A 26,945-nucleotide genomic window follows, 5' to 3' on the forward strand; every position below is an offset into this window, starting at 1 on the left:
CACAAGATAATCACATTGAATTATTTACATTATTTACAATCAGGACTGTGGAGGGGGGGTGGGGTGGGGGGGTGGGGGGGGTGGGGATATGGACATCAAGTAGTGGACATAGAGAGAGAGAGAGAGAGAGAGAGAGAGAGAGAGAGAGAGAGATCAGAAGGCATAAGAAAAATAATCTGCATTTGATTGTTTACATTTGATTATTAGCAATCCGGGGAGGGTGTTAGTTTAGGGTTGTAGCTGCCTGGAGGTGAACTTTTATAGCGGTTTTGAAGGAGGATAGAGATGCCCTTTCTTTTATACCTGTTGGGAGCGCATTCCACATTGATGTGGCATAGAAAGAGAATGAGTTAAGACCTTTGTTAGTTCGGAATCTGGGTTTAACGTGGTTAGTGGAGCACCCCCTGGTGTTGTGGTTATGGCGGTCATTTACGTTAAGGAAGTAGTTTGACATGTACTTCGGTATCAGGGAGGTGTAGCGGATTTTATAGACTAGGCTCAGTGCAAGTTGTTTAACTCTGTCCTCCACCTTGAGCCAGCCCACTTTAGAGAAGTGGGTAGGAGTGAGGTGGGATCTGGGGTGGAGGTCTAGAAGTAACCTGACTAGCTTGTTCTGAGATGTTTGGAGTTTAGATTTGAGGGTTTTGGAGGTGCTAGGGTACCAGGAGGTGCATGCGTAATCGAAAAAGGGTTGAACGAGAGTTCCCGCCAGAATCCTCAAGGTGCTTTTGTTGACCAGAGAGGAAATTCTGTAGAGAAATCTCGTTCGTTGGTTAACCTTTTTGATTACCTTGGTTGCCATTTTATCACAGGAAAGGTTAGCCTCTAGAATGGAACCTAGGTAGGTTGTTGTTGTTGTTGCCATCACGTAATCACAACATTCTCACTCGTTTGTCCATGTGTTGATGGGCTCAGATCGCCAATCCTATTTGAAGCTAAAATATTACCACAACAGGACATTTGGCTTTGTGATAATATTTGTTTCAGAATCAGAATCAGAATCAGAATAGCAACGAACACCACCGTGAGGAATAGCTGCGTGCTAATAGTCACAGAAACCTGGCTCCATTCATCCATCCCAGACCTAGCTATCGAGCTAACAGGCTACACTCTACACCGCCTGGACAGGACAAAAGAGGCTACAGGGAAATCGCGTGGAGGAGGACTATTAATATTTACAAAGGACACATGGGGAACACACACAAGCATTGTGAGTAGCCACTGTTCCCCTAATCTAGAATATCTGGATATTAAATGGCGACCCTTTTACCTGCCGAGGGAATACAATGCTGTGTTGCTAACCGCAGTGTACATAACGCCAGATGCTAACGCTAGCACGGCGCTAGGTCAGCTGCATGTATCCGGAGGCTGCTCATATCATCGCAGGAGACTTTAACCATGCTAATCTGAAGGTAGTGCTCCCCAAACTACACCAGCATGTAAAATGTGCCACAAGAGGCAAAAACACACTAGACAAGGTTTACTCAAATATTAAACTGGGCTACAGAGCTAAACCTTTAGCACACATGGGCCAGTCAGACCACACATCCCTGCTACTCATCCGAGCATACACCCCCAACCGGATAAGTGCTCCCACCACAACAAAGTCCATCAAAACCTGGCCTGAAGGTGCCACTGAAAAGCTACAAGACTGCTTTGACACCACTGTGTGGGAGGTCTTTGTAGACGAGGACCTGGAGAAATACACATCAGGAGTACTGGGCTACATAAAACACTGCACAGACTCTGTTACTGTGGATAAGCGCGTCCGAGTCTATTCCGACACAAAGCCATGGATGACGAGAGAGGGACAGAGGCTGCTGAGGGAGAGGGACACCGCGTTCAGATCTGGCGACGGGGAGCTCTACAGCACTGCCAGAGCCAGCCTGAAGCGTGGTATCAGGGAGGCTAAGGAGGACTACAAAACGAAGATTGAGGACTGCTTCCAAAGCAACGACTCCAGGAGGGTATGGCAGGGGGTCCAGCACATGACCAACTACAGGCCCAGCAACCTCCCGGCCGGCAGGGGAGATCCCCGGCTGGCAGAGGAGCTGAACTCCTTCTACGCCCGCTTTGAGGTAACACCATCGGAAGCAGTCACACTTCACTCAGTAGCAACACCTCACCCAACAGCCACCCCTCAATCAGCAGTCACACCTCACTCGGCAGACCACAGCAGCCTCACCCTTTCAGTGACGGAACACAAGGTCAGACGCACACTGAAAGCCGTGAACCCGAGGAAGGCTGCGGGACCGGACGGCGTCTCCGGACGTGTGCTGAGAGACTGCGCTGATCAGCTGGCTGGTGTCCTCACCGACATCTTCAACCGGTCCCTGTCCCAGGCCACCGTCCTATCCTGCCTGAAAACCTCCACCATCATCCCGGTCCCCAAAAAGAAAAACACTGTCAGCTGTCTGAACGACTACCGGCCAGTGGCACTCACTTCCATCACAATGAAGTGTTTCGAGAAACTGGTCCGGACCCACATCCTCTCATCCCTACCGCCCGCATTGGACCCCCATCAGTTTGCTTACCGAGCCAACAGGTCTACGGAGGACGCCATCGCTACGGCTCTCCACTCCGCCATGTCCCACATGGAGGGGGGGGGGAGCTATGTACGGCTGCTCTTTGTAGACTTCAGCTCTGCATTTAATACCATCTTACCTGACAGACTGGTGACCAAGCTAGCAGACCTCGGAATATCCAACCCCACCTGTCTCTGGATTAAAGACTTCCTGACTGACCGCCATCAAAGGGTGAGGATGGGTACCCACACCTCCACAGCCCTCAGCCTCAGCACCGGCTCACCTCAGGGCTGCGTGCTGAGCCCCCTGCTCTACTCACTCTACACCCACGACTTCACAGCCACCCACCCCGGCAATCACATCATAAAGTTTGCCGATGACACAACGGTGGTGGGCTGCATCTCTGGGGTCGACGAGACGGCATACCGGGACGAGGTGGAGCAGCTGGCAGTGTTGAGCAGGGTGAACAACCTGAAGCTGAACCAGCTCAAGACCCAGGAAGTGATCTTGGACAGCAGGAGGAGAAAAACTACCATACAGCCCCTGTACATCGACGGGGGCTGTGTGGAAAGAGTCTCATCCCTACGCTTCCTGGGAGTTCACCTGGATGAGGACCTGTCCTGGAGGACCAACACCACGGCCATCGTCAAGAGGGCACAGCAGAGGCTCTACTTCTTGAGAGTACTCAGGAATCTCCACCTGAGACAGGATCTGCTGGTGTCCTTCTACCGCTGTTCTGTGGAGAGCATCCTCACATACTGCATCTGCGTATGGTTCTGCAGCTGCATAGCAGCAGAGAGGAAAGCTCTCCAGAGGGTCGTCAACTCGGCCCAAAAAATCATCGGGTGCCCCCTCCCCTCCCTGGAAGAACTGTATAACTCCCGCTGCCTGAAGAAGGCAGCCAACATACTCAAGGACCCATCCCACCCCGGCAACAGCCACTTCGATCGGCTGCCTTCCGGCAGACGTTTCAGAACCATGCAAACCCGCACAAATAGACTCAGAAACAGTTTCTACCCCCGGGCCATAACTGCACTAAACGCAGCTAAATTGTAAAAAAAAAAAAAAAACTCCCTCACGTGCAACATGAGGAAGCCACCGGTCAATCACGATCCGGGACTGTGCAATCAGCGATTACATGCCAACTGGACAATATTTATCATATTTATTCACACAATTAATCCACAATAAAAAGCCTGCACAGCACAGGAGGTAGGAAATGCTGACTCCCACCACCTTAGCACACTGGGATTCAGCATTACTCCTCTCTAGTCACTTTATACTTTTTACTGTCTCATTTTCTTTTACATTGCCTCCTAGAGTGGTCTTAGGCCACGTTGTATTTTGCATATTGTGTATATTGTGTTGTTTTTGTATATTGTGTGGTTTCTTCTTTTTAAAAAAAAATGCAAAGCACCTCAGGGAAGCAATCTAAATTTCGTTGGACCTGTACCTGTACATGCACAATGACAATAAAGATCATTCATTCATTCAATAGTTTTATTGCCATTGTTTGAGAACGGGTTCACAAACTAGGAATTTTTCTTGGTGCAATCGTGCGACATAAAACACATATAACACATATTTCGTAATAAAAAGAGCTGTAACTGAGCTATCAGATAGACTTACAAGGAATTCAAGGAATTCAAGGAGCTGCTGTTAGGAGTTATTGTTCATTTGCCTGATGGCAGAGGGGAAAAAACTGTTCAGGTGGCGGGAGGTGTGGGTCTGGATGGAGCGTAGTCTCCTGCCTGAGGGCGGAGGGGAGAATAGTTTGTGTCCAGGGTGAGAAGAGTCAGCTGTGATCCGACCCACACGCCTCCTGGTCTTGGAGGAGAACAAGACATGGAGGGATGGGAGCTTGCAGCCAATCACCTTCTCAGCAGCACGTACGATGCGCTGCAGTCTATTCTTATCCTGGACTGTGGCGCCGGGGAACCACACTGTGATGGAGGAGGTCAGGATGGACTCTATGATGGCTGAGTAAAACTGCACCAGCATCTCGGTTGGCACCTTAAGTTTCCTCAGCTGCCGCAGGAAGTACATCCTCTGCTGGGCCTTCTTGATGAGGGAGCTGATGGTCAGCTCCCACTTGAGGTCCTGGGTGATGGTGGTGCCCAAGAAACGGAAGGAGTCCACAATGGGGACGGGGGTGGGAGAGTCAATCAGGGTGAGGGGGGATGGTGGGGCTGTGACTTTCCTGAAGTCCATGATCATCTCCACTGTTTTCTGGGCGTTCAGCTCCAGGTTGTTGAGGCTGCACCAGGACGTCAGCCGGACCACCTCTCTCCTGTAGGCGGACTCATCGCCATTCGAGATGAGCCCGATGAGGGTGGTGTCATCTGCAAACTTGAGCAGTTTTACGGATTGGTGACTGGAGGTGCAGCAGTTTGTATACAGGGAGAACTTCTTACTGGCAAGTCGCGAATAGGATTATGTCAAATAAAACACACTTTATAGCCTTAATGCATATTTTAGGGGAAATAGTTGGAACAAACAAAAATTTTCCTGCCGATATTTATTTTTTCTTAAAAACGCACATAACATTGAGATTACCACGGGAGCATCACTATACGTACATTACTTATATTTAGGACTGCAATGATTAATCCATTCATTCGATCAGATAAAAAAGCTTTGGTTTGTATTCTGTTGTTTCGATTAATCATTTAATGAGTGTAATTAAAAAATATTTATTATAGATTTACCGCACGGAGCTTTAAATAGAGCGCACATGAGAGCAGTGGTGTGTGGGGGCTGTGATCTGTGTGGTGGCAAACACTGGAGCTTTTATTAAAATTTGTATCCATGAACACATGTTAAAATTGCAATTTCAATCTTGATGATGTGCATTTATTAGAACAAAAATGAAGGGAATCAGGAAAAATGTTTACGTACATGTGTTACTCCTAGAAAATTGAACGAGGAAGAGGACGGGTCACAGTAATCGAACATGAGCAACTTGAAGTATAAGTATAGCAAATTATACAGTATGCTGGACAAGCAAGTTTTTGTGAAGGGTCTGACAAAGACCCAATCGTACAAAAACCAAAGCAATTTTTCCTGTGAAGAAAAAATGCAAATCCGATTAATTCGTTCCAGACAGCAAAAACACATTTTATAGACAAAAATCATAGTTTTACATGCAGAAAAAAATTGAAATACATACCGTATAAATGACAAATGAAATGAATACATGTACATTTAACATAACTTTTACCTTATTGAAGACTCTTGATGGTGAAGACTGCAATGGGCAAAGAGGAATGGCCTCCTTTCTACTGTGCTTTCAGTTCCTTGTTGAATCCAATAGTGTTTCTCACCTTCTTGAATCACAGTGCTGAAACTTGCAACTTTCTTTGGTGACTTATTTTGCAGTCGTACAAAAAAAAGTACATACTGAGTCACCAACATGCATAATTCTTTGTTTGGGAATTGACCCCACTGAATGATACACAGGCAAACAGACTAGTTTGTTACATACAATGTTTGTCCATACAAAGTTTACAAAGGCAAAGTTTCGGCGAACAGTTTGTTGAAAACCAAATCCTACTAAAAATGGGGCGTATGAATACTACACGCTAAAATAAGCAGGTTATATTTTCAAAGTAATGTCCGATCATTACCTTATAAAATTTTAAGTTTTGACTCAACAAGCTACTAATAAACATTGCTTTAGCAGCCGCAACATTAACGCTACCAGAACTACGACTCTTGCTGGCTTACTGCTCTCGGTAATGGCACCATTTCCATATTATGTGGGCTCTATCAATAACGTCACTAACAATTGTAACGATGCTCTGATAGTATAGCACCGCTAAAGCTAAAAAAGGCCCCTTAAAGGCGTACACCCTGGTTCACAGAAGAAACCAGAGCTCTTAAAGGCCTACTGAAATGAATTTTTTTTTATTTAAACGGGAATAGCAGATCCATTCTATGTGTCATACTTGATCATTTCGCGATATTGCCATGTTTTTGCTGAAATTATTTAGTAGAGAAAATCAACGATAAAGTTCGCAACTTTTGCTCGCTGATAAAAAAAACCTTGCCCCTACCGGAAGTAGCGTGACGTCACAAGCGGTAGTGCTGCTCACAATTCCCGTTGTTTACAATGGAGCGAGAGATATTAGGAGCGAGAAAGTGACGATTACCCCATTAATTTGAGCGAGGATGAAAGATTTGTGGATGAGGAACGTTAGAGTGACGGACTAGAATGCAGTTCAAGAGATATCTTTTTTCGCTTTGACCGTAACTTAGGCACAAGCTGGCTCATTGGAATCCACACTCTCTCCTTTTTCTATTGTGGATCACGGATTTGTATTTTAAACCACCTCGGATACTATATCCTCTTGAAAATGAGAGTCGAGAAGGCGAAATGGACATTAACAGTGACTTTTATCTCCACGACAATACATCGACGAAGCTCTTTAGCATGAGCTAACGTGATAGCATCTGTCTCAAAGGCAGATAGAAACAAAATAAATAAATCCCTGACTGGAAGGATAGACAGAAGATCAACAATACTACTATCAGGAGACACCGAACCAAACACTGGACATGTAAATACACGGTTAATGTGTATTCGACGCCTGTCGAAGCCTAGCAATGCTGTTGCTAATGATGCTAACTTAACAACGGGACCTCGTCATAGCTATGATAAAAACATTAGCGCTCCACCTACGTCAGCCAGCCCTCCTCTGCTCATCAACACCCGTGCTCACCTGCGTTCCAGCGATCGACGATGCGGTCGGCGGCCCGGAGATGTAGGAAGTCAAGGTGAGTTCGCCGCTAGCGCGTCTGCTATCCAACAAAGTCCTCCTTGTTGTGTTGCTACAGCCAGTCGCATACAACGATCCCACCTACAACGTTCTTCTTTGCAGCCTACATTGTTCATTAAACAAATTGCAAAAGATTCACCAACACAGATGTCCAGAATACTGTGGAATTTTGTCGAAGAAAACAGAGCTCTGTGTATTGTGTCCAAAAGGGTCCAAACACTTCCGTGGACCTCGCGACATCACGCGCATATGTCATCCTCTAAAGGCGTTTTGAACCGGAAGTTCCCCGGGAAATTTAAAATTGCACTTTATAAGTTAACCCGGCCGTATTGGCATGTGTTGCAATGTTAAGATTTCATTATTGATATATAAACTATCAGACTGCGTGGTCGGTAGTAGTGGGTTTCAGTAGGCCTTTAAACTGTCATGTTAAAAGCTGAAACGCAAATAGCGTGCGACTTAACTTGAGGTTTTCCATCAAGCATGGGGTGATAGTTTGATCATTTATAAACACGTGCATACCTTAGCTAAAACAAATTACTACTCCAATCTCATCCGCCTCAATAAAAACAATCCTAAATATTTGTTCAGTACAGAAGCATCGCTAACCCATCAAGGAACTCCCCTAGCAGCTCCACCCACTCGGCTGAAGACTTTATTAAATTATTTACAAAGAAAATTTAACCCATTAAAAAGGAAATTAATATTACGTCCCAGCTCCAACTGGGTTCTATTAACGCACATACAAATGTATGTATGACTGTCTCTTTTTGAAGAAATAACATTAGAGGAACTCCTGCTAAATATTAAGTTATCACTTACCTCTGGTACTGTTCTCCTAGCATTAAAAAAAAAAAAGTGGTTATTCATCCTCTGCTCAAAACACCTAACCTTCCTCCTGACCTCATGGTAAACTACTGGTCCGACCTTCCATTTATTTCGAAAATCCTCGAAAAAATTGTTGCACAGCAGCTAAATGAACACTTAGCGTCTAACAATCTCTGTGAACCCTTTCAATCCGGTTTCAGGGCAAATTACTCTACGGAGACAGCCCTTGCAAAAATGACTAATGCTGATGCGTCATCCATGTTGCTGCTACTTGATCTTAGCACTGCTTTCGATATCGTCGATCATAACATTCTATAAGAACGTATCAAAACACGTATTGGTATGTCAGACTTAGCCTTTTCTTGTTTTATCTTACAGACAGGATGCAGTGCATCTCCCATAACAAGAATCTCGCTATTATCTTCGACCCAACTCTTTCATCTCCGTAATATCGCTAAAATTCGTCCCATTTTGTCCAGCACTGATGCTGAGATCATTATTCATGCGTTCGTTACATCTTGTCTCGATTACTGTAACGTATTATTTTCGCATTAAAAGATTACAGTTGGTACAAAATGTGGCTGCGAGACTTTTGACAAGAACAAGAAAGTTTGATTATATTACGCCTATACTGAGTCACCTGCACTGGCTTCCTGTGCACTTAAGATGCGACTTTAAGGTTTTACTACTTACGTTTAAAATACTAAACGGTATAGCTCCATCCTATCTTTCTGATTGTATTGCACCATACAGTATCTCCCGGCCAGAAATCTGCATTCAAAGAACTCTGGCTTATTAGTGATTCCCAGAGCCCAAAACATGTCTGCGGGCTTTAAAGCGTTTTAATATATATAATATATAATAATAATGGATTAGATTTTATATCACGCAAAGGCCAACCAGTAACAGTTAGAGATGCTACCTCATTAGAAGCATTTAAGTCCCATCTTAAAACTCATTTGTATACTCTAGCCTTTAAATAGACCCCTTTTTAGACCAGTTGATCTGCTGTCTCTCTTTTCTGCTCTGCCCGCCTCTCCTGCGTGGAGAGGTTATCATATGACCACGGATCAGCCATGATAGGAGGTGCTACCTGTTCCAAGTCGGGACCCAGGATGGACCACTCCTCTTTGCATCAGTTGGTAACGTCTCTGCGCTGCTGACTTGTCTCCATTCACGAGGATCCACTGCTGGCCTCACTATGAACAGGACTCTCACATTATTACCCGTATCCACTCGGCATCTATTGCACCAGTACCGGGGGGGGTCCCGACATCTGCGGTCCCTTCTAAGGTTTCTCGTGGTTCCCATTGGGTTGAATTTTTTCTTGCCCTGATTTGGGATCTGAGCCGAGGATGTCGTGGCTTATGCAGGCCTTTGAGACATTTGTAATTAAGGGCTATATAAGTAAACATTGATTGAATGATTGATTCACAGTGTCTCCTTATTTCAATGTTTTACATCCTAAAAACAAAACAACAAGGGTAATTTTTTCCAGATACAGCAAGTTACAGAAATTGGACATGTGTCCATTGTAATTAAACAGTTAAAAATTAAGCGTTTTTGTTGGCAACAGTTTGACCCTAGAACTGTTTATTTGTACTTCCAATATTTACTACTAAATGTGGACAAGTTAAACCAAAATAGATTGTTGGTCAAAGGTTGCATTGCATAAATACAAAAATAATCTGTTAAACAATACACACCTGCTTTGCCAGAGAAAATATATGTGTTGCCCCTTTATTGAGGAGTGCAATCAAGTGAAACAAGAAAAAGGGGTGACAGAGTGGAGTCATGCATTTATTCGCTCAAATACAAGCGCTCATTAAGGGCAAAGTATTTGCTGTGCGAGTGAGAGCTGAGATCTGCCTCCACAAGCCCAGGTAATGTGTTCTTTGGGTGCAGAAGACTTCCGCAAAGTTACTACCAAACATTTATCACTTCCATAAGTGCTAAGAAGACACTACTTAGAAACACTCTTCTTTTGTTTGGCAAACATTTGTCTTCTTGGTTAAATAAGTAAACCAGTGGTGTTGAAAATGTTGTGCGGGGGCCATTTACTGAAAGCAGCTCTTTTTTTTAAGGACCTGTGGCAAATTGTAGAAATAAAATGAACAAAGAAAACAGAAAAAATTGTGCAAAAATACATAACACAATGAAAAAAAGCTGAAATGTTGACTGATAAACAAAAATGATTTGTCTTTAAATAGAGGCTTTAGCCTTTTTATTGTTTGGTTTATGTTATTGAAAGCTCCACGCCTCCGCTGTTTTTTTGCTCATGTAAAAAAGCTAACACTTTATTTATTAGCACAGTGTTGTTTGGTTTGATGTACTGCAGGGTTTTCCCTAGATTGCCAAAATACCTGGTGGGGCTGTGGTCACCATGATGTCATTGTTTAATTTGCAAACATAAGATTTATTAGAAAAGGCTAAAAAAAATGTATACATACAATAACACAAGTCAGTGTTATTTTTAATTAGTATTAACATATCATTTTGCTCTATTTTCAGTTGTTGCTGCTTATTGCACTATGTACTTTGTTGAGAAAATTGTCAAGAGACTTTTTGTGATTTATTTTCTTCATAAAAAACAACTAACAACAAATCTATCATCTTTTTTTTTGTGTTATGATGTTACTCGTGTTTAGAGACTCTACTTCTGTCCGCGACAAAAGAGGCAGGCTGTAGCGAGCATGATGTCATGCTTGCTTGGCGCTGCTGCTCCAGTTGGCCTTTTTCACCTTGAAAGCCGGCACTGTCCTCTTATTATTTGCACATTTTGTAGATTTTGCAGACATGCTGACTACGCTGCAAACAATCGCGTGCGTCTTATGTTTTACTGTTTTACAACAACTGGTTTCGGCAGCTTTGTTTTTGGCGATCAATGTCTATTTTGGGCGGCCAAATGTTCAGTGCATCACTTGTCAATATTGCGCAAATAATAGGCTATATATATTCGTTCATACTGTAACGACCTGCTGGTGGTAATGTTTTATGTTGGTATGGTTTTGATTTTATGTTAATTTTTTCCTGAAAGGGGATTGGCGGAAAATGAGGAAGTGTTATTGTGTGTCTGTGGAAGCACAAAGACGTAAATGTGTGCATGGGAAGTCAAACTTGTTGGATTTGGGGCAATAAAAGATAAAATTGCGTCATATTTTGTGACTTCCTCTGGAGGCGACAATACACTGTATTAATTTAATTAGTTTAACGAGGGAAAAAAAATATTTTCAAACTATGATTATGCCATTGCAGTGCGCCACGTTCAGTTACATTAAGGGGAAACCCTGTACTGGGAGGTTATAGGTCACTGCTGTTGTTTTTTTAATGTAAAGTTACCTGTTGGCAGCTTGTATTGCAATTTTAAAGGCCTACTGAAACCCTCTACTACCGACCACGCAGTCTGATAGTTTATGTATCAATGATGAAATCTTAACATTGCAACACATGCCAATACGGCCGGGTTAACTTATAAAGTGCAATTTTAAATTTCCCGCCACACTTCCGCTTGAAAACGTCTCGGTATGATGACGTATGCGCGTGACGTAGCCAGTTTAACAGAGGTATGGCTTCCCCATTGAAGCCAATACAAAATAGCTCTGTTTTCATCTCATAATTCCACAGTATTATGGACATCTGTGTTGGTGAATCTGTTGCAATTTGTTCATTGCATCATGGAGAAAGAAGCTGAGCAAGCAAAGAAGAAAGTTGTCGGTGCGAAGCGGATATTTTGCGAGGGAAGTCAGCAACACAACACAGCCGGTGTTTGTTTACATTCCCGAAAGATGCAGTCAAGATCGAAGAACTCGGACAACAGAGACTCTAACCAGGAGGACTTTGATTTGGATACACAGACGCGATACCGTGAGTACCTAGCTGTGCTTCCAAACATTTGATCGCTTGCTATAACTAGCTCGAACTAGCTCGAACTAGGAGCTAGGAGCTAGCATAACAAACACCTAGGTGTTTGTTATGCGGGATTAATTTGTGGCATATTAAATATAAGCCTGGTTGTGTTGTGGCTAATAGAGTATATATATGTCTTGTGTTTATTTACTGTTGTAGTTATTCCCAGCTGAATGTCAGGTCCCACCCGCGCGCTTCCAAACATTTGATTGCTTGCCCGTGTGTGCGTGTCACGTACGTAACTTTGGTTAAATATATAAGCTTTATGAACCTTGGGTTAGGTGAACGGTAATTTGGGCTGAGTGATTGTGTGTGTTGTGCAGGTGTTTGAATTGTATTGGCGGGTTATATATACGGGATCCCGTCCATATTACCCGCTCGAGCTATAACTAGCTCGAGCTAGTAGCTAGGAGCTAGGAGCTAGCATAACAAACACCTAGGTGTTTTTATGTGGGATTAATTTGTGGCATATTAAATATAAGCCTAGTTGTGTTGTGGCTAATAGAGTATATATATGTCTTGTGTTTATTTACTGTTGTAGTCATTCCCAGCTGAATATCAGGTCACCCCCGGCTCACACAGCATCTTCCCTATCTGAATCGCTTCCACTCCCCACTAGTCCTTCACTTGCATTTTCCTCATCCACAAATCTTTCATCCTCGCTCAAATTAATGGGGAAATCGTCGCTTTCTCGGTCCGAATCTCTCTCACTTCTGGCGGCCATCATTGTAAACAATAGGGAACTTTGTGGATATGTTCAATTGACTATGTCATGCTACTTCCGGTAGGGGCAAGCCTTTTTTTTATCAGATACCAAAAGTTGCGATCTTTATCGTCGTTGTTTTATACTAAATCCTTTCAGCAAAAATATGGCAATATCGTGAAATGATCAAGTATGACACATAGAATAGATCTGCTATCCCTGTTTAAATAAAAAAAAATCATTTCAGTAGGCCTTTAATTATGTGCAAAGAGATGTTGAAGCACGGTGATCTTAAATACTTGACACTTTAAAATTGTTTTCAATAAAGAAAATAATTTAAAAGTACATGGGTTAATTTTTTTTGTCTTGTAATATCGAATAAGTATCAAGAATCGTGGAAATTCACAGGTATCGACGACTGAAATTGTGGTATCGTAGCAACTTTAATTAGAAAAGATTCTATTCTGTCTACAAATTTCTTGAGTTTTTTTTTTCTATCCAAAAAGCAAGAATAATTTTTCCGTACCATTAAGAAGCGAGTATAAGCTACATTATTGGCCAATTCAGGCAGAGTTGGGGCGGCGTGGCTCAGTTGGTAGAGCGGCCGTGCCAGCAACTTGAGTGTTTCAGGTTTGATTCCAGCTTCCGCCATCCTAGTCACTTCCGTTGTGTCCTTGGGCAGGACACATTACATCCTTGCTCCCAGTGCCACCCACACTGGTTTAAAAGTAGATAGCGGGTTTCACTATGTAACGCGCTTTGAGTCTCTAGCAAAAAAGCGCTATATAGATATAATTCACTTCACTTATACGTTTGATGAATATTTTTGTATTTGTCGAAACTGTGTTGTCACAAAAGTCTCCAAAATGAAAAGCACAAAAGTTCAATATCGCACCTTCCTGGTATCAGAAGGTCACACTGTTATCAAAGATCTACATACAGTCTTAACAATTTGGTGTGGAAGCACACCAGGAACTCAGCCTGCCGTGGCCACACCCTGTCTGTCTGCTGTAACTCCGCCCACTCGGTGATGCCCAATCAAGTTCAAGGGTCAGGCCCTCCAAGAATGGCTTTGAAACATCTTCTCCAAGCAGCACTTTCTCTGCGCAATCAGAGGAGGAAACATGCAAGACGTTCATGGTAAGTAGAAAAACATGACTTTGTAGCGATTTCGTACTGGTAGACTAATAAATCCATCCATCCATTTTCTACCGCTTGTCCCTTTCGATAAATATTTCGGAATAATAAATGTTTTTGCAGACTCCAAACTCGGCGACTCTTTCATCAGAATGACGCTGGAGAACGCTCATCTCTGGAAGTCCTTTCACTGCATGGGAACAGAGATGATTATCACAAAACACGGAAGGTAAATACTGTTTTTACTTCTTAGAATCGGGCAACATGTGCCTCACAATACGAAGGTCCTGAGTTCAATCCCGGGCTCGGGATCTTTCTGTGTGGAGTTTGCATGTTCTCCCCGTGACTGCGTGGGTTTCCTCCGGGTACTCCGGCTTCCTCCCACCTCCAAAGACATGCACCTGGGGATAGGTTAATGGCAACACTAAAATTGGCCCTATTGAGTGAGTTGTCTGTTTATCTGTGTTAGCCCTGTGATGAGGTAGCGACTTGTCCAGGGTGTACCCCGCCTTCCGCCCGAATGCAGCTGAGATAGGCTCCAGCACCCCCCGCGACCCCGAAAGGGACAAGCGATAGAAAATGGATGGATGGATGGACTTCTTAGGATCTCATTCTCACATGTTTTACAAGCTGCTTTTTGTGTTTCCCCCCAGGAGGATGTTTCCACAATGCAGCCTCAGTATCACAGGCCTTCAGCCTTCTACCAAGTACATCATCATGATGGACATGATTCCTGCAGACACCTTCAAATACAAGGTAAAACCGAAAGAGCCTTGTAGTCTGCATACAGACATCCAGCTTACATTTCAAAGTCTTCACCACTTCCTGTTTGTGTACGCTCAGCTGGAAGCTCAATTAATTAGCATCCCAGCCAGTGAGCTCGTCCAGTGACTCGTCAAACGGCTCCCATCACTTTAGGGCCCCATTTGGTCAAAAGTTAGTCTGCTTTTCAGCACGCTGGCTTGAAACTTCTGTTTTATATATACGGTGAACAAAAATGTTTTCATGTAGTGGTCTCCCTAATATTACTTTCTGTTTTTCTTTAATTTCAGAACAACATACTAACAAGACAATACATTGAAGTGCCCCCATCTGTCTAGTGGTGTATAAAAATGTCTTACTCCAAATGTAAAAATACACATTCTAGCTAGACAGCAAGAGCAGCAATGTTGAGCACCAGAATTATGTCATTGATATTCCATGCTCACATCACTAGGCAGACAATGTGGAGTTCAATTAGGGATGGCCTACAATCTATATTGCAACCTCTTGTGATAACGATATATTATTTGGCATATAAACATAACTATTTCAAAACGGCTCCTAATTTGGCTGCTGACATGCAATATTATAGTGCATTATTTATGAGGGTTATTATTATTATTTAACTTGCTAATTTACTGTTAATATCTGGTTGCTTTCTGTTGTAACATGGCACAGTTTTGGTCATAATAATACTGATAGTGATATTTCAAATGTTCAAGGTCATTGAATGATTATATTTTTGATCATAATTATAATCAGACAAAAACACAAGATGGTGGTGTAACCATATCAATTAAATATGATCATTATTTCCTCATTCCCTTTTATTACATACAATATTTTGACAAAAAAAAATTGTGCAAAAAGGGTAAACATAAGGAACAACTAATATTGCCTCTGATTTAAATCATTTGTTTTTTGCCTTTAAAAGAGACTTATTTCCTGATTTTGTAAACAATAACAAAAACGACAAAAATAATATCGATCCAAACACTATAGTATCGGCCACACACTGATACTATGCTTGGTATCGTTACTGTTGATATTTGTATCACCCACCTCTGTTTACATTTAAGAACTTAGCATTTAGTTATGCATTTTTGTATCCTCCTACAGTGTGTAGTGTAGCATGTTGAGCTGTTCCAGTGAAACTGATACTTGCAAGAAACATATTTTATTTGCCACCAAGGAGGAGAGGACACTAAAGGCCAGATTGTATGCCTATCGCTGGCAAATTTGTCAGACACAGCGAGAATGTGTCATCAACATGCATTATCACGGTGTAACGATAATATTAAAAGATTTTTTGCCGCACAACCTTATGCTCAATTCATGTTGGTCACAAGGCTTCGTTGCCCCAAATATTTGGTAAAGAACAACAAAAGTTGGCAGAAACACAGTCAGTAAAAGGCAAATATTATTCATGCCATTCTGTCCTAGCTGTTTCATTGGCAACCTGGCATTCATGTTGTTGACTTGGTCACTTGCTGCCTCGTACATCAGATAAAGGACAAGGATATGTTTAGTTTTTCACCACCGAGCCAACTGTCAGACAAATGTAATAAAAACAAAGTAAAAATCATATGGCCTTTGTAATGTGGGGCAGGAGGCTTGGCTGCCCCACATAGCGGTATATTGGACAGGGAGAGTTGGCAGGAGAGCAAACATAGACAATTATTTTTAATGTCTTCAGGAAGCCTCACTGTCACATAAGGTTGTGGGATATAGGCGATAAACGATATAAATTATATTAATTAATTAGAGCTTTTAAATACTACCGTTACATCATGATAATGCATGTTGGTGACACATTCTAGCTGTGTCCCACAAATTTGACAGCGACAAGAGAGCGAAAGTGAGGATGATACATTGTGTTGACCCAGCTAACGTCCCTCTACAGTGCAAATCCGTTTGTAAATCTCCACGGTGGCAAATTCATTATTTTTCTTACACGTAACATTATCACTGAAGGAGGAGGAATAGCTAAACATGCTACACTACACACCGTAGGAGGATATGTTAACCGCTAAGCTAGAGCTCTTGAATATAAACAGAGGTGGGTGGATCGATACAAATATCGACAGTAAAGATACCAAGTATTATATCAGTATATGGTTGGTAGTACAGTGGTGAGCTTGGTATATTTTATCATCACAAAATTGTTTTTGGCATTGTTTACGCACTCAGGAAATAAGTGCCTGGACACACAGGCGAGCTTTAAAGGGCAAAAACCAAATTATTTAAATCAGAGCCAATATTACTTTTTCATTGTTTACTTATTTTGAATTATTTACTCAAAATATTGCATGTAATGAAAGGAAATAATCATTTAAATATTTAATTGATATTTTTTCTCCGCCGTTCTGTGTTTTTGTCTGATTGTAATTCTAATACAAAATGTGATGTTTGAGTGGTCTTGAAAATTTGAAGTATTAGTATTTGCATGAGCAAATTTAATAAAATCTTGTACTCTTTCACCATTCTTGATTACCTCTCGAGGAACTCTGATGATACTTTCATCCTCTTCACGATTTCAACGGTTCGTACAGCCGAAAACAACGCAAGCCTCAGGCATTTTTTTCGAGGAAAGCTAAATGGCGCCGAGAACTAATTGAGAAAAGACGATGGCTGGACCACCACTCATATTCAAAGAGCCAGGCGTGATGTAATTTTTAATCAATAAGTAGAAAAAAAAATTATTCTAAAATTTAGTGGGTGTGGCTTATACCAGTGCGCTCCATAGTCTGGAAAATACGGTAATAACCGTTTTGAGGAAATGATATAATATGTCACGGCATACGTCTGCATGTTATTAGGAGTCTGTTTATATCACAATATGCCAAATATTGTGATATATATACACTATACTGCCAAAAGTATTTGGCCACCCATCCAAACGATCAGAATCAGGTGTCCTAATCAATAAATGTAAATAAATAAATAAATCACTTGGCCCGGCCACAGGTGTATAAAATCAAGCACTGAGACATGGAGACTGTTTCTACAAACATGTGTGAAAAAATGGGCCACTCTCAGGAGCTCAGTGATTTCCAGCGTGGAACTGTCAGAGGATGCCACCTGTGCATCAAATCCAGTCGTAAAAATTCTGATGGACGAGTGTGAGTTTGGAGGTTGCCAGGAGAACGGTACATTTCGGACTGCATTGTGCCGAGTGTGAACTTTGTTGGAGGAGGAATTATGGTGTGGGGTTGTTTTTCAGGAGTTGGGCTTGGCCTCTTAGTTCCAGTAAAAGGAACTTTGAATGCTCCAGGATACCAAAACATTTTGTACATTTCCATGTTTGGAGCAGGCACATTCCTCTTTCAACATGACTGTGCACCAGTGCACAAAGACATCCATAAAGACATGGATGACAGAGTCTGGTGTGGATGAACTTGACTGACCTGCACAGAGTCCTGACCTGAACCTGATAGAACACCTTTGGGATGACCTCACCAATGCGCTTTTGGAAGAATGGTGGAAAATTCCTATAAACACACTGCGCAACCTTGTGGACAGCCTTCCCAGAAGAGTTGAAGCTGTAATAGCTGCAAAAGGTGGACCAACATTATATTGAACCCTATGGGTTAGGATTGGGATGGCACTTCAAGTTCATATGTGAGTCAATGCAGGTGGCCAAATACTTTTGGCAATATAGTGTATATCGTTATGGCGAGAGGCTGTAACATCCATTCATCCATATTTTTACCGGTTGTCCCTCCGGGGGGTGCTGGAGCCTATCTCAGCTGCACTCGGGCGGGAGGCGGGGTACACCCTGGACAAGTCGCGACCTCATCGCAAATGCAACGCAGATATATTGCGATAGAGATTGCCTGCAATATGCAGCAGACAAAGTATAAGGAGAGTCGGTAGTCACAGAAATGAAACAAACTCCAAAATGTTGTTTTCTTGCCAACTTGCTGCACCATAAGGTGATTGAAGGACAGGAAGATCAGGCTGCTATTTTGACAAAATAACAATAACAAAGTGAGCCTTTCTTCTTGTTGTCTACAGTGGAAAAGGGAGCAGTGGGAGGTGGCAGGGAAGGCGGAGCCTCAGCCGCCATGTCGCTCTTACATGCACCCTGACTCCCCCGCACTCGGGAGTCACTGGATGAAGCAGTCGTTGTCCTTTCTGAAGACGAAGCTCACCAACAACACCTTGGACCAGCACGGCCACGTAAGGGACACGTGATGGTCATGTGATGTCACCATGTTTGATCCCATCTGTTGTCATCAGATCATCCTTGCCTCCATGCATCGCTACTACCCCAGGTTCTACGTCATCCAGACTGACAGTCCATACTTGGTCCGCTGGGCCCCCTTCCTGCCCTTCTGCTTCCCAGAGATGACCTTCACCGCAGTCACCGCCTACCAGAACCCAAAGGTACTCGATGGAACACCTTTACCCACACGTTACCCACAATGCACCTTGGTGCATTGTGGGTAACGTGTGCCGTACATTTATTGACGCTAACCGCCATCTTTTTTGTCCCCACGAGATCACAAAGTTGAAGATTGAGCACAATCCGTTCGCTAAAGCATTCCGAGAGGGAGGAACACATTCACAAGGGAAAAGGTAAGAAAGTATCAATGGGGAAAAACAGGAATGGAAGAAAACATGAGCTAGAACAGGGCTGTTCAAAGTGAGGCCCGGCGGCCATTTTCTATTGACCCACGACATATACCAACAAACCACAGATCGAATAAAAATATGCTTTGGTAAACTCCCTCTCAGTGGCCTAGTGGTTAGAGTGTGAGTTCAAACCCTGGCTGAGTCATACCAAAGCAGTGGTTCTTAAAGCCACTACTACCAACCACGCAGTCTGATAGTTTATATATCAATGATGAAATCTTAACATTGAAACACATGCCAATACGGCCGGGTTAACTTATAAAGTGCAATTTTAAAATTCCCGCCACACTTCCGGTTGAAAAACTCCTTTGGATATGATTTATGCGCGTGACGTCACAAAAGCAACGGAAGTGGTTGGACCCCATCGGACCCGATAGAAAAACCTCTTGTTTTCTCCGACAAAATTCCACAGTATTCTGGACATCTGTGTTGGTGAATTTTTTGCAATTTGTTTATTGAACAATGGAGGCTGCAAAGAAGAACGTTGTAGGTGGGATCGATCGGTGTCTTAGCGGCTAAGTACAATACTTACAGCAACACAACAAGGACTACTTACCCTGATAGCAGATGCCTAGCCGATGCTTGCCGCCAAACCCACGGATGAAGTCCTTCGTCGCGCCGTTGATCGCTGGAATGCAGGTGAGCACGGCTGTTGATGGGAAGATGAGGGCTGGCTGGCGTAGGTGGAGCGCTAATGTTTTATCATAGTTCTGTGAGGTCCGGTTGCTAAGTTGCTAAATTAGCCTTAGCGTCGTTAGCAACAGCATTTTTAAGCCTTACCAGGCTGAGAATTTTTAACCGTGTAGTTACATGTACATGGTTTAATAGTATTGTTGATCTTCTGTCTATCCTTCCAGTCAGGGGTTTATTTATTTTGTTTCTATCTTCATTTGAGAATGATGCTATCATGTTAGCTCAGTAGCTAAGTGTGTCACCGATGTATTGTCTTGGAGATAAAAGTCACTTTAAATGTCCATTTCGCGTGCTCGACTCTCATTTTCAAGAGGATATAGTATCCGAGGTGGTTTAAAATACAAATCCGTGATCCACAATAGAAAAAGGAGAGAGTGTGGAATCCAATGAGCCAGCTTGTACCTAAGTTACGGTCAGAGCGAAAAAAGATACGTCCATCACTGCCTCTCAAGTCCTTCACTGTAACGTTCCTCATCTACGAATCTTTCATCCTCGCTCAAATTAATGGGGTAATCGTCACTTTCTCGGTCCGAATCTCTCTCGCTCCATTGTAAACAATGGGGAATTGTGAGAAATCCTAGCTCCTGTGACGTCACGCTACTTCCGGTACAGGCAAGGCTTTTTTTTATCAGCGAGCAAAAGTTGCGAACTTTATCGTCGATTTTCTCTACTAAATCCTTTCAGCAAAAATATGGCAATATCGCGAAATGATCAAGTATGACACATAGAATGGATCTGCTATTCCCGTTTGAATAAAAAAAAATCATTTCAGTAGGCCTTTAACCTTGTTGGAGGTACCGAACCCCACCAGTTTCATATGCACATCCACCGAACCCTTCTTTAGTGAAAAATAAAATGTTTTTTTTTTTCAAATTGTTTTTAGTATGGGGAACATATTCTAAGTAAAAAAGACTTAATTTAGAGTTTTTGGTTAGGGTTAGGGTTAGAGGGTTAGTGCCAGGGTTAGAGGGTTAGGGTTATAATAAAGTCATGCCGAATAAGGCATTAATAAGTACTTAATAATGACTAGTTAAGAGCCAATATGTTACTAATTTGCTAGTTAATAAGCAACTAATTAATGGAGAATATATAACCCATACTAAAGTGTTACCATGTTTTATTACTGGTGCACAAAATGAACCGTGCATGAACATCACCTTGTTCAAAGAACAAAACCAACACTGTGCATAAACTCACAACAAATTACACACCTGCAAATCAGTGTGACTTCTGCTGTTGCCCTATCCGTAATATGCCGATAGGGAGAAGTTTTTATTTACACGATGAGTCGGGTTTGTCTTGACCTCCGCCGAACCCCTGAGCCCAACTCACCGAACCCCTAGGGTTCGATCGAACCCAGGTTAAGAACCACTGTACCAAAGACTATAAAAATGGGACTCATTACCTCCCTGCTTGGCACTCAGCATCAAGGGTTGGAATTTGGGGTTAAATCTCCAAAAATTATTCCCGGGCGCGGCACCGCTGCTGCTCACTGCTCACCTCACCTCTCAGGGGGTGAACAAGGGGATGGGTCAAATGCAGAGGACAAATTTCACCACACCTAGTGTGTGTGTGACTATCATTGGTACTTTAACTTAACTTATCTCATAGTACAAACTTTTCTTCACCCATTGTGTCTCATAGTGAAGCCATTTTGTGCCCGGCAGCACATCCTTTGTGGACAGGCTGATTGCTTTGTTTGTTCAGTCAGCAAAGCAGTGCTGTCATTAGCTGCTGGGCTAAATGCTACTTTTGTTTTGGTTTTTTGCCTTTTTACATTTTTCTGGTTTTGCTAGCTCAACTTGTGTCCAAAGAAAGCAAAGGACAAGCGTTGTGTGGTTTGAAACATTCAGGAAGTATCCACAGCGTTGTCGTTCCTCCCCCTTCCTTACCACTGCACGCCGAGAAGATTGACCAAGTGGGATTTAGTTTTTAATCCCATTGTTGCGACCTGGCTGTTAAAGTTAAGGAGTTTAGTGATTTCACACTGTGAGTGCACCACAGGGCAAGTGTGTGTGTGTGTGTGTGTGTGTGTGTGTGTGTGTGTGTGTGTGTGTGTGTGTGTGTGTGTGTGTGTGTGTGTGTGTGTGTGTGTGTGTGTGTGTGTGTGTGTGTGTGTGTGTGTGTGTGTGTGTGTGTGTGTGTGTGTGTGTGTGTGTGTGTGTGTGTGTGTGTGTGTGTGTGTGTGTGTGTGTCTGTGTGTGCGTGCGTGCTGCAAATGAGGACAGTTCAGCTTGTTGTTTTGACTTTGTTAATATACAAAAAGTTGATCCGTCACCCCCTTGTGATGTTTGTTTGAAATACAGTATTGTGTAGCGCTTTATATTGTGTTCAAAGTGTACAAACTTTTATTGAAATATGGACTTTTGTTGAGGCTGGAACCTATTCTTCATATTTACATTGTTTTAACTGAATACATTGCAGAAAATATACAAACTTTTCTGTTCATGGACTGTTCATGGCACAGTAAATCGAGTTATTCTGTAATCACATCCTTTTAAAACAAAAACAATTGTGACTGGCCAACATCCTCCGAGGAACAGGACCTGAAAACCAAAATGGCCTAAGACCTTTGCATCTTACTGTATATAAGCTTTGATGATTTACTATTATGATGAAAAAGTGTACACATTTCTTGCAAGATGTAGTAAATAGTAATAATAATAATAATAATGGGGGTTGGATGAGATATAACACTAATTTACTAAGATGTGGATGTTTTGTTCAGATATCTTAACATACGGTATATTCATCTATATCAGTGATTCTAAAACTGTGTATTACACTAGTAATACACAGGCTCTAATCTAGTGGTACACCACAATATGTACTGTATACAAAGTATCATTGTTGATGATGTTTGTGCATTGTGTGTGATGTTACAGTGGCCAAAAATATGAAATATACTTGTTAAATAAAACCTCTGCTTTGTTTTTAATATGTACTTAGTAGGGATGTCCGATAATGGCTTTTTGCCGATATCCGATATGCCGATATTGTCCAACTCTTTAATTACCGATACCGATATCAACCGATACCGATATCAACCGATATATACAGTCGTGGAATTAACACATTATTATGCCTAATTTGGACAACCAGGTATGGTGAAGATAAGGTACTTTTTTAAAAAAATGAATCAAATAAAATAAGATAAATAAATTAAAAACATTTTCTTGAATAAAGAAGAAAGTAAAACAATATAAAAACAGTTACATAGAAACTAGTAATTAATGAAAATTTGTAAAATTAACTGTTAAAGGTTAGTATTATTAGTGGACCAGCAGCACGCACAATCATGTGTGCTTACGGACTGTATCCCTTGCAGACTGTATTGATATATAATGTAGGAACCAGAATATTAATAACAGAAAGAAACAACCCTTTTGTGTGAATGAGTGTGAATGAGTGTAAATGGGGGAGGGAGGTTTTTTGGGTTGGTGCACTAATTGTAAGTGTATCTTGTGTTTTTTATGTGGATTTAATAAAAAATAAAAACACGATACTGATAGTAAAAAAAAACGATACCGATAATTTCCGATATTACATTTTAACGCATTTATCGGCCGATAATATCGGCAGACCGATATTATCGGACATCTCTAGTACTTAGGCCTACTACGCTACTGTATTTTATTATTGGTCATTATGGTGGTACTTGGAGAGCCAAGTGTTCTCTGAGGTGGTACTTGGTGAAAACAACCACAGTGCTAGAAGATCCTAGAAGAGGCATAGCAGCTTGGAAAAAAAGTTCCCTTTGCTCAAAATCCTGCCCACCTGTGACCCTGATCAGGACCAGGTGTTTTTTATTTGAAATGTTACATTTTTTCCCAGAAGTTATATAACTAAATGTATTATTAAATTGTCCTGTTTAGGGTCAAAACGATTTTTAAGGATTGAAGATGCTCTTGTTTTCATCGAAAGGACATTTTCTCTGTTTTTGTAGGTGTCGTCCTTCGAAGAAAATGTCCCCAGACAGGAATATTCTATGCAACGTTCCTTCAGGTAAGATGTCATCAACTGCAAACATGTTTCTATTCCAATGATAACAATAACTCTTGTATTCGCTGTCTTAGGCCCGCAGAGGACGCCTTCTTCCGGTCAGCCAGACGAGAAGCAGGTTGTGGTCCAAGAACAGACCAGGAGGGAGGGTCCGCATCCCAGCTGGTCTCGGGACCCCTCCCAGAGTCCCCATGGAGAAGCTGCGGATCTGCAGGAGTACGACTACAGCTGTGACGAGCAGATGGTGCCTGCATCTGTGACCTATCAGCCCTACAGGTCGGATTTAAGGTAAGTGTTGGAATACTCACTCATTGGCCTCTTTATTAGGTACAGCTGCCTGGCATTTCTCTTAGCCAACCAGTGAAAAGGGCAATAATAATAATGACATTCCAATCAATTACATTGAAATAAAATAGCATTAAAGTGATAAGAGAAGTATTATTTTAAGTCAGTTTATTATTCAAGTGTTGTAATCGATTGTTTTCATGATTTGTGTCTGAGAGTTACCAAGTTGTTTTTGTGTTTGTTGTATTTGATCTTCTTTTGTTTTGTTTTTGTCCTGTCCAGCTACTCAGGCAAATCATATAGTTGATGTAGATGCCCATATCCTGTACATATTTACTTAACAAAAGAGAAGTGTGGGAACTTCTCTTGCTGCCTTATTTGTATTTGACTTTATTAAATGGATTTATATTATTATTTGGCACAGCCGGACCAGAGTAGGAGGGGACAGAAAGAGAAAAACAACAACATCAGCAAATAGGATATGTACAAATAAGTAAAAGTGATAGCAAAGAAGTAGTTAGTGACGTAAATATTAATAACACAGAAATGACAATGAATATTATTGCACTACAAATGGAGCAATACAAATACCAATAGAAATAGCACTATTGATAATGAATAATAACAATAATTACCTCTATTATCAACAATATAATTGTTTCCAATGCAACAATAAAAATATGTAATGATAACTTGAAATACAAAAGAGAGCAGATAAATGGAGGGGGGAAAAGAGAAGCGAACTGTTTTAACCTTGTAGATTGTTATAGTAACAATAGGTTAAGCTGTCAGTGTGCCATGTGTTACCCAGTTTACCCTAGGGGAACAACGTTAATATATGTTTGATGAAACGTAATTATATGCATGACTATGTGCTTGCATATGTTAAATATGTGTATATTTCATCTTCTATCTATACATACTAGTGAGCAATACGTAGTATTTAATGCTATTTTACTTCTATTACAGTATGTAAAAACCTGCACAACAACAACTTAATTTCCCCATTGTGGGATAAATAAAAAGTTGATCCTATCCTAAAAGGTGGATGTTCATATGTTTTCCAGCAGGTATGCACTCCCCTTCAACGACGCAGACACATCCCATCCGCTCGCCATGGCTGAACAGGGCGCTCCCCAACATGGCTACCATCATCACCACGGCAACACGACCGACTGGAGCCAGTACCCGCTCTTCTCCTACTCCTGCTGGTGAAGTCAGACAGTGGAGATGTACAGATATGTATAAATGTGTACAGTATAAGCTTTCATGTTCTACCAGGCGTGTTTATTGTATTCCCAAACTTTTTATTTCTTACATCTTATATTTAGCCTTTTTTTTTTGCTTTGCAATATATTGTTTTTTACAGTATACTGGGCCTTTTTTCCAGTCAGCTTGGAAATATAAACCCGGAGAACAATATGGTGTCATATTAGGTTTCATTGATTTTGTGTCAGTTATTGCCTAAAATAGAATAAAGTACATTAGTGTTGAAAACACAAATGTTATCTACAGTATCATGAGGACCCGAGAGACATGACATGTTTTTTTCTACTGAAAGGGTGATTTTTTTATTTTTTTTAAAATATATTTTTAGTGAATAAAACGTACACAAATGTTTACGTCCGCATTTACTATGTTTTTGTTTGATGCTGTCACGTGGGGGGGTCCGCAGCTCGCTGGGGGGTTGTTCTTCCGATGCAAAAACGGCTCCGGACGACAGCGTGAAGGTGAGCTTGTATTTATTAAACATAAATCACTCAAACTATCACAAACACAAACAATAAAGCAAAAAGGCAAGCGTGCCTAGAACACAAAAGAAGCTGCTAGTTAGCAGAAGCTATGACTTACTTGGTCAGCAAGAGACATGAACCATTGTGACACAGACAATGCAGGCAGAATGAGTGATGAACAAAGGTAGACTTAAATAACAGTGACATGATTGGTGAAAACAGGTGCGTGACTCAAAACGTAAAACAGGTGCGTGACGTGACAGGTGAAAACTAATGAGTAACCATGGAAACAAAACAAAACAAGGAAGTGAAACCAGGAACTAAGGAAGTCCAAAACTAACAGCATAACTAAACAAAACATGATACGGACCACGGATCATGACAGATGCTAAATGTCAAACAGTATTTGTATTTAATTTGTTAGTAGAATATAGACTAATTATAGCGGTTTCAGCCTTTTTTGAGTATACCATTTCTGAACTCACAATTTTAGCTAGTTAAATATACCACTTAAAATGCTAACAGTGCCAATAGCTGTTATTTGCAGTTATGGCTGCCCTCAATAATAGTACATGTGAATATAAATGTATTCTCGCCTTACATAAAAGTCAATGCTTTGGTTTTTTTTAAGTACAGATTGATGGATAAATTGCTTTGAAATCACAAGTTAAGGTAAATAGCAGATATGTATTCTTATAAAAATGTTAGCATAGTATAAACGTTGTTGAATGATCGGATCAAAGATTTGCAATTACATGCAGTACATGCATTTTTGTCTGTGGAAATTCAAAGAAGGAATATGTTTAGTAAGAAAGATAAAATGCTTAATTGTCACCTGTGCGGTGTAAAATATGGGACAATTCCAAATAATATATAAAGATAAAAAATATTGTTTATGCTGACAATAACAGCAGAGTGTGGAATGGCCAACATGGCCTGGCAAGTTTCTCCCAGC

The 26,945-nt window shown here is 41.5% G+C and overlaps 1 protein-coding gene across 1 annotated transcript in view; it reads left to right on the forward strand.

Annotated features, from left to right (window-relative positions):
- Positions 1 to 25,976, forward strand: part of LOC133638927 (T-box-containing protein TBX6L-like) — a 51,636-nt gene extending 25,660 nt beyond the window's left edge. The window contains exons 2-10 of the mRNA XM_062031971.1: positions 13,683 to 13,880; positions 14,001 to 14,106; positions 14,531 to 14,633; positions 18,657 to 18,821; positions 18,882 to 19,028; positions 19,144 to 19,220; positions 23,917 to 23,975; positions 24,047 to 24,260; positions 25,325 to 25,976. Coding sequence (XP_061887955.1) covers positions 13,865 to 13,880; positions 14,001 to 14,106; positions 14,531 to 14,633; positions 18,657 to 18,821; positions 18,882 to 19,028; positions 19,144 to 19,220; positions 23,917 to 23,975; positions 24,047 to 24,260; positions 25,325 to 25,472 — 1,035 coding nt within the window. The 5' untranslated portion in view covers positions 13,683 to 13,864 and the 3' untranslated portion in view covers positions 25,473 to 25,976. The remainder of the gene's footprint in view (positions 1 to 13,682; positions 13,881 to 14,000; positions 14,107 to 14,530; positions 14,634 to 18,656; positions 18,822 to 18,881; positions 19,029 to 19,143; positions 19,221 to 23,916; positions 23,976 to 24,046; positions 24,261 to 25,324) is intronic.
- Positions 25,977 to 26,945: the final 969 nt, after the last annotated feature.

This window comes from Entelurus aequoreus, linkage group LG21 (assembly GCF_033978785.1).
Source record: "Entelurus aequoreus isolate RoL-2023_Sb linkage group LG21, RoL_Eaeq_v1.1, whole genome shotgun sequence".
NCBI classification, from domain to species: Eukaryota; Metazoa; Chordata; class Actinopteri; order Syngnathiformes; family Syngnathidae; genus Entelurus; species Entelurus aequoreus.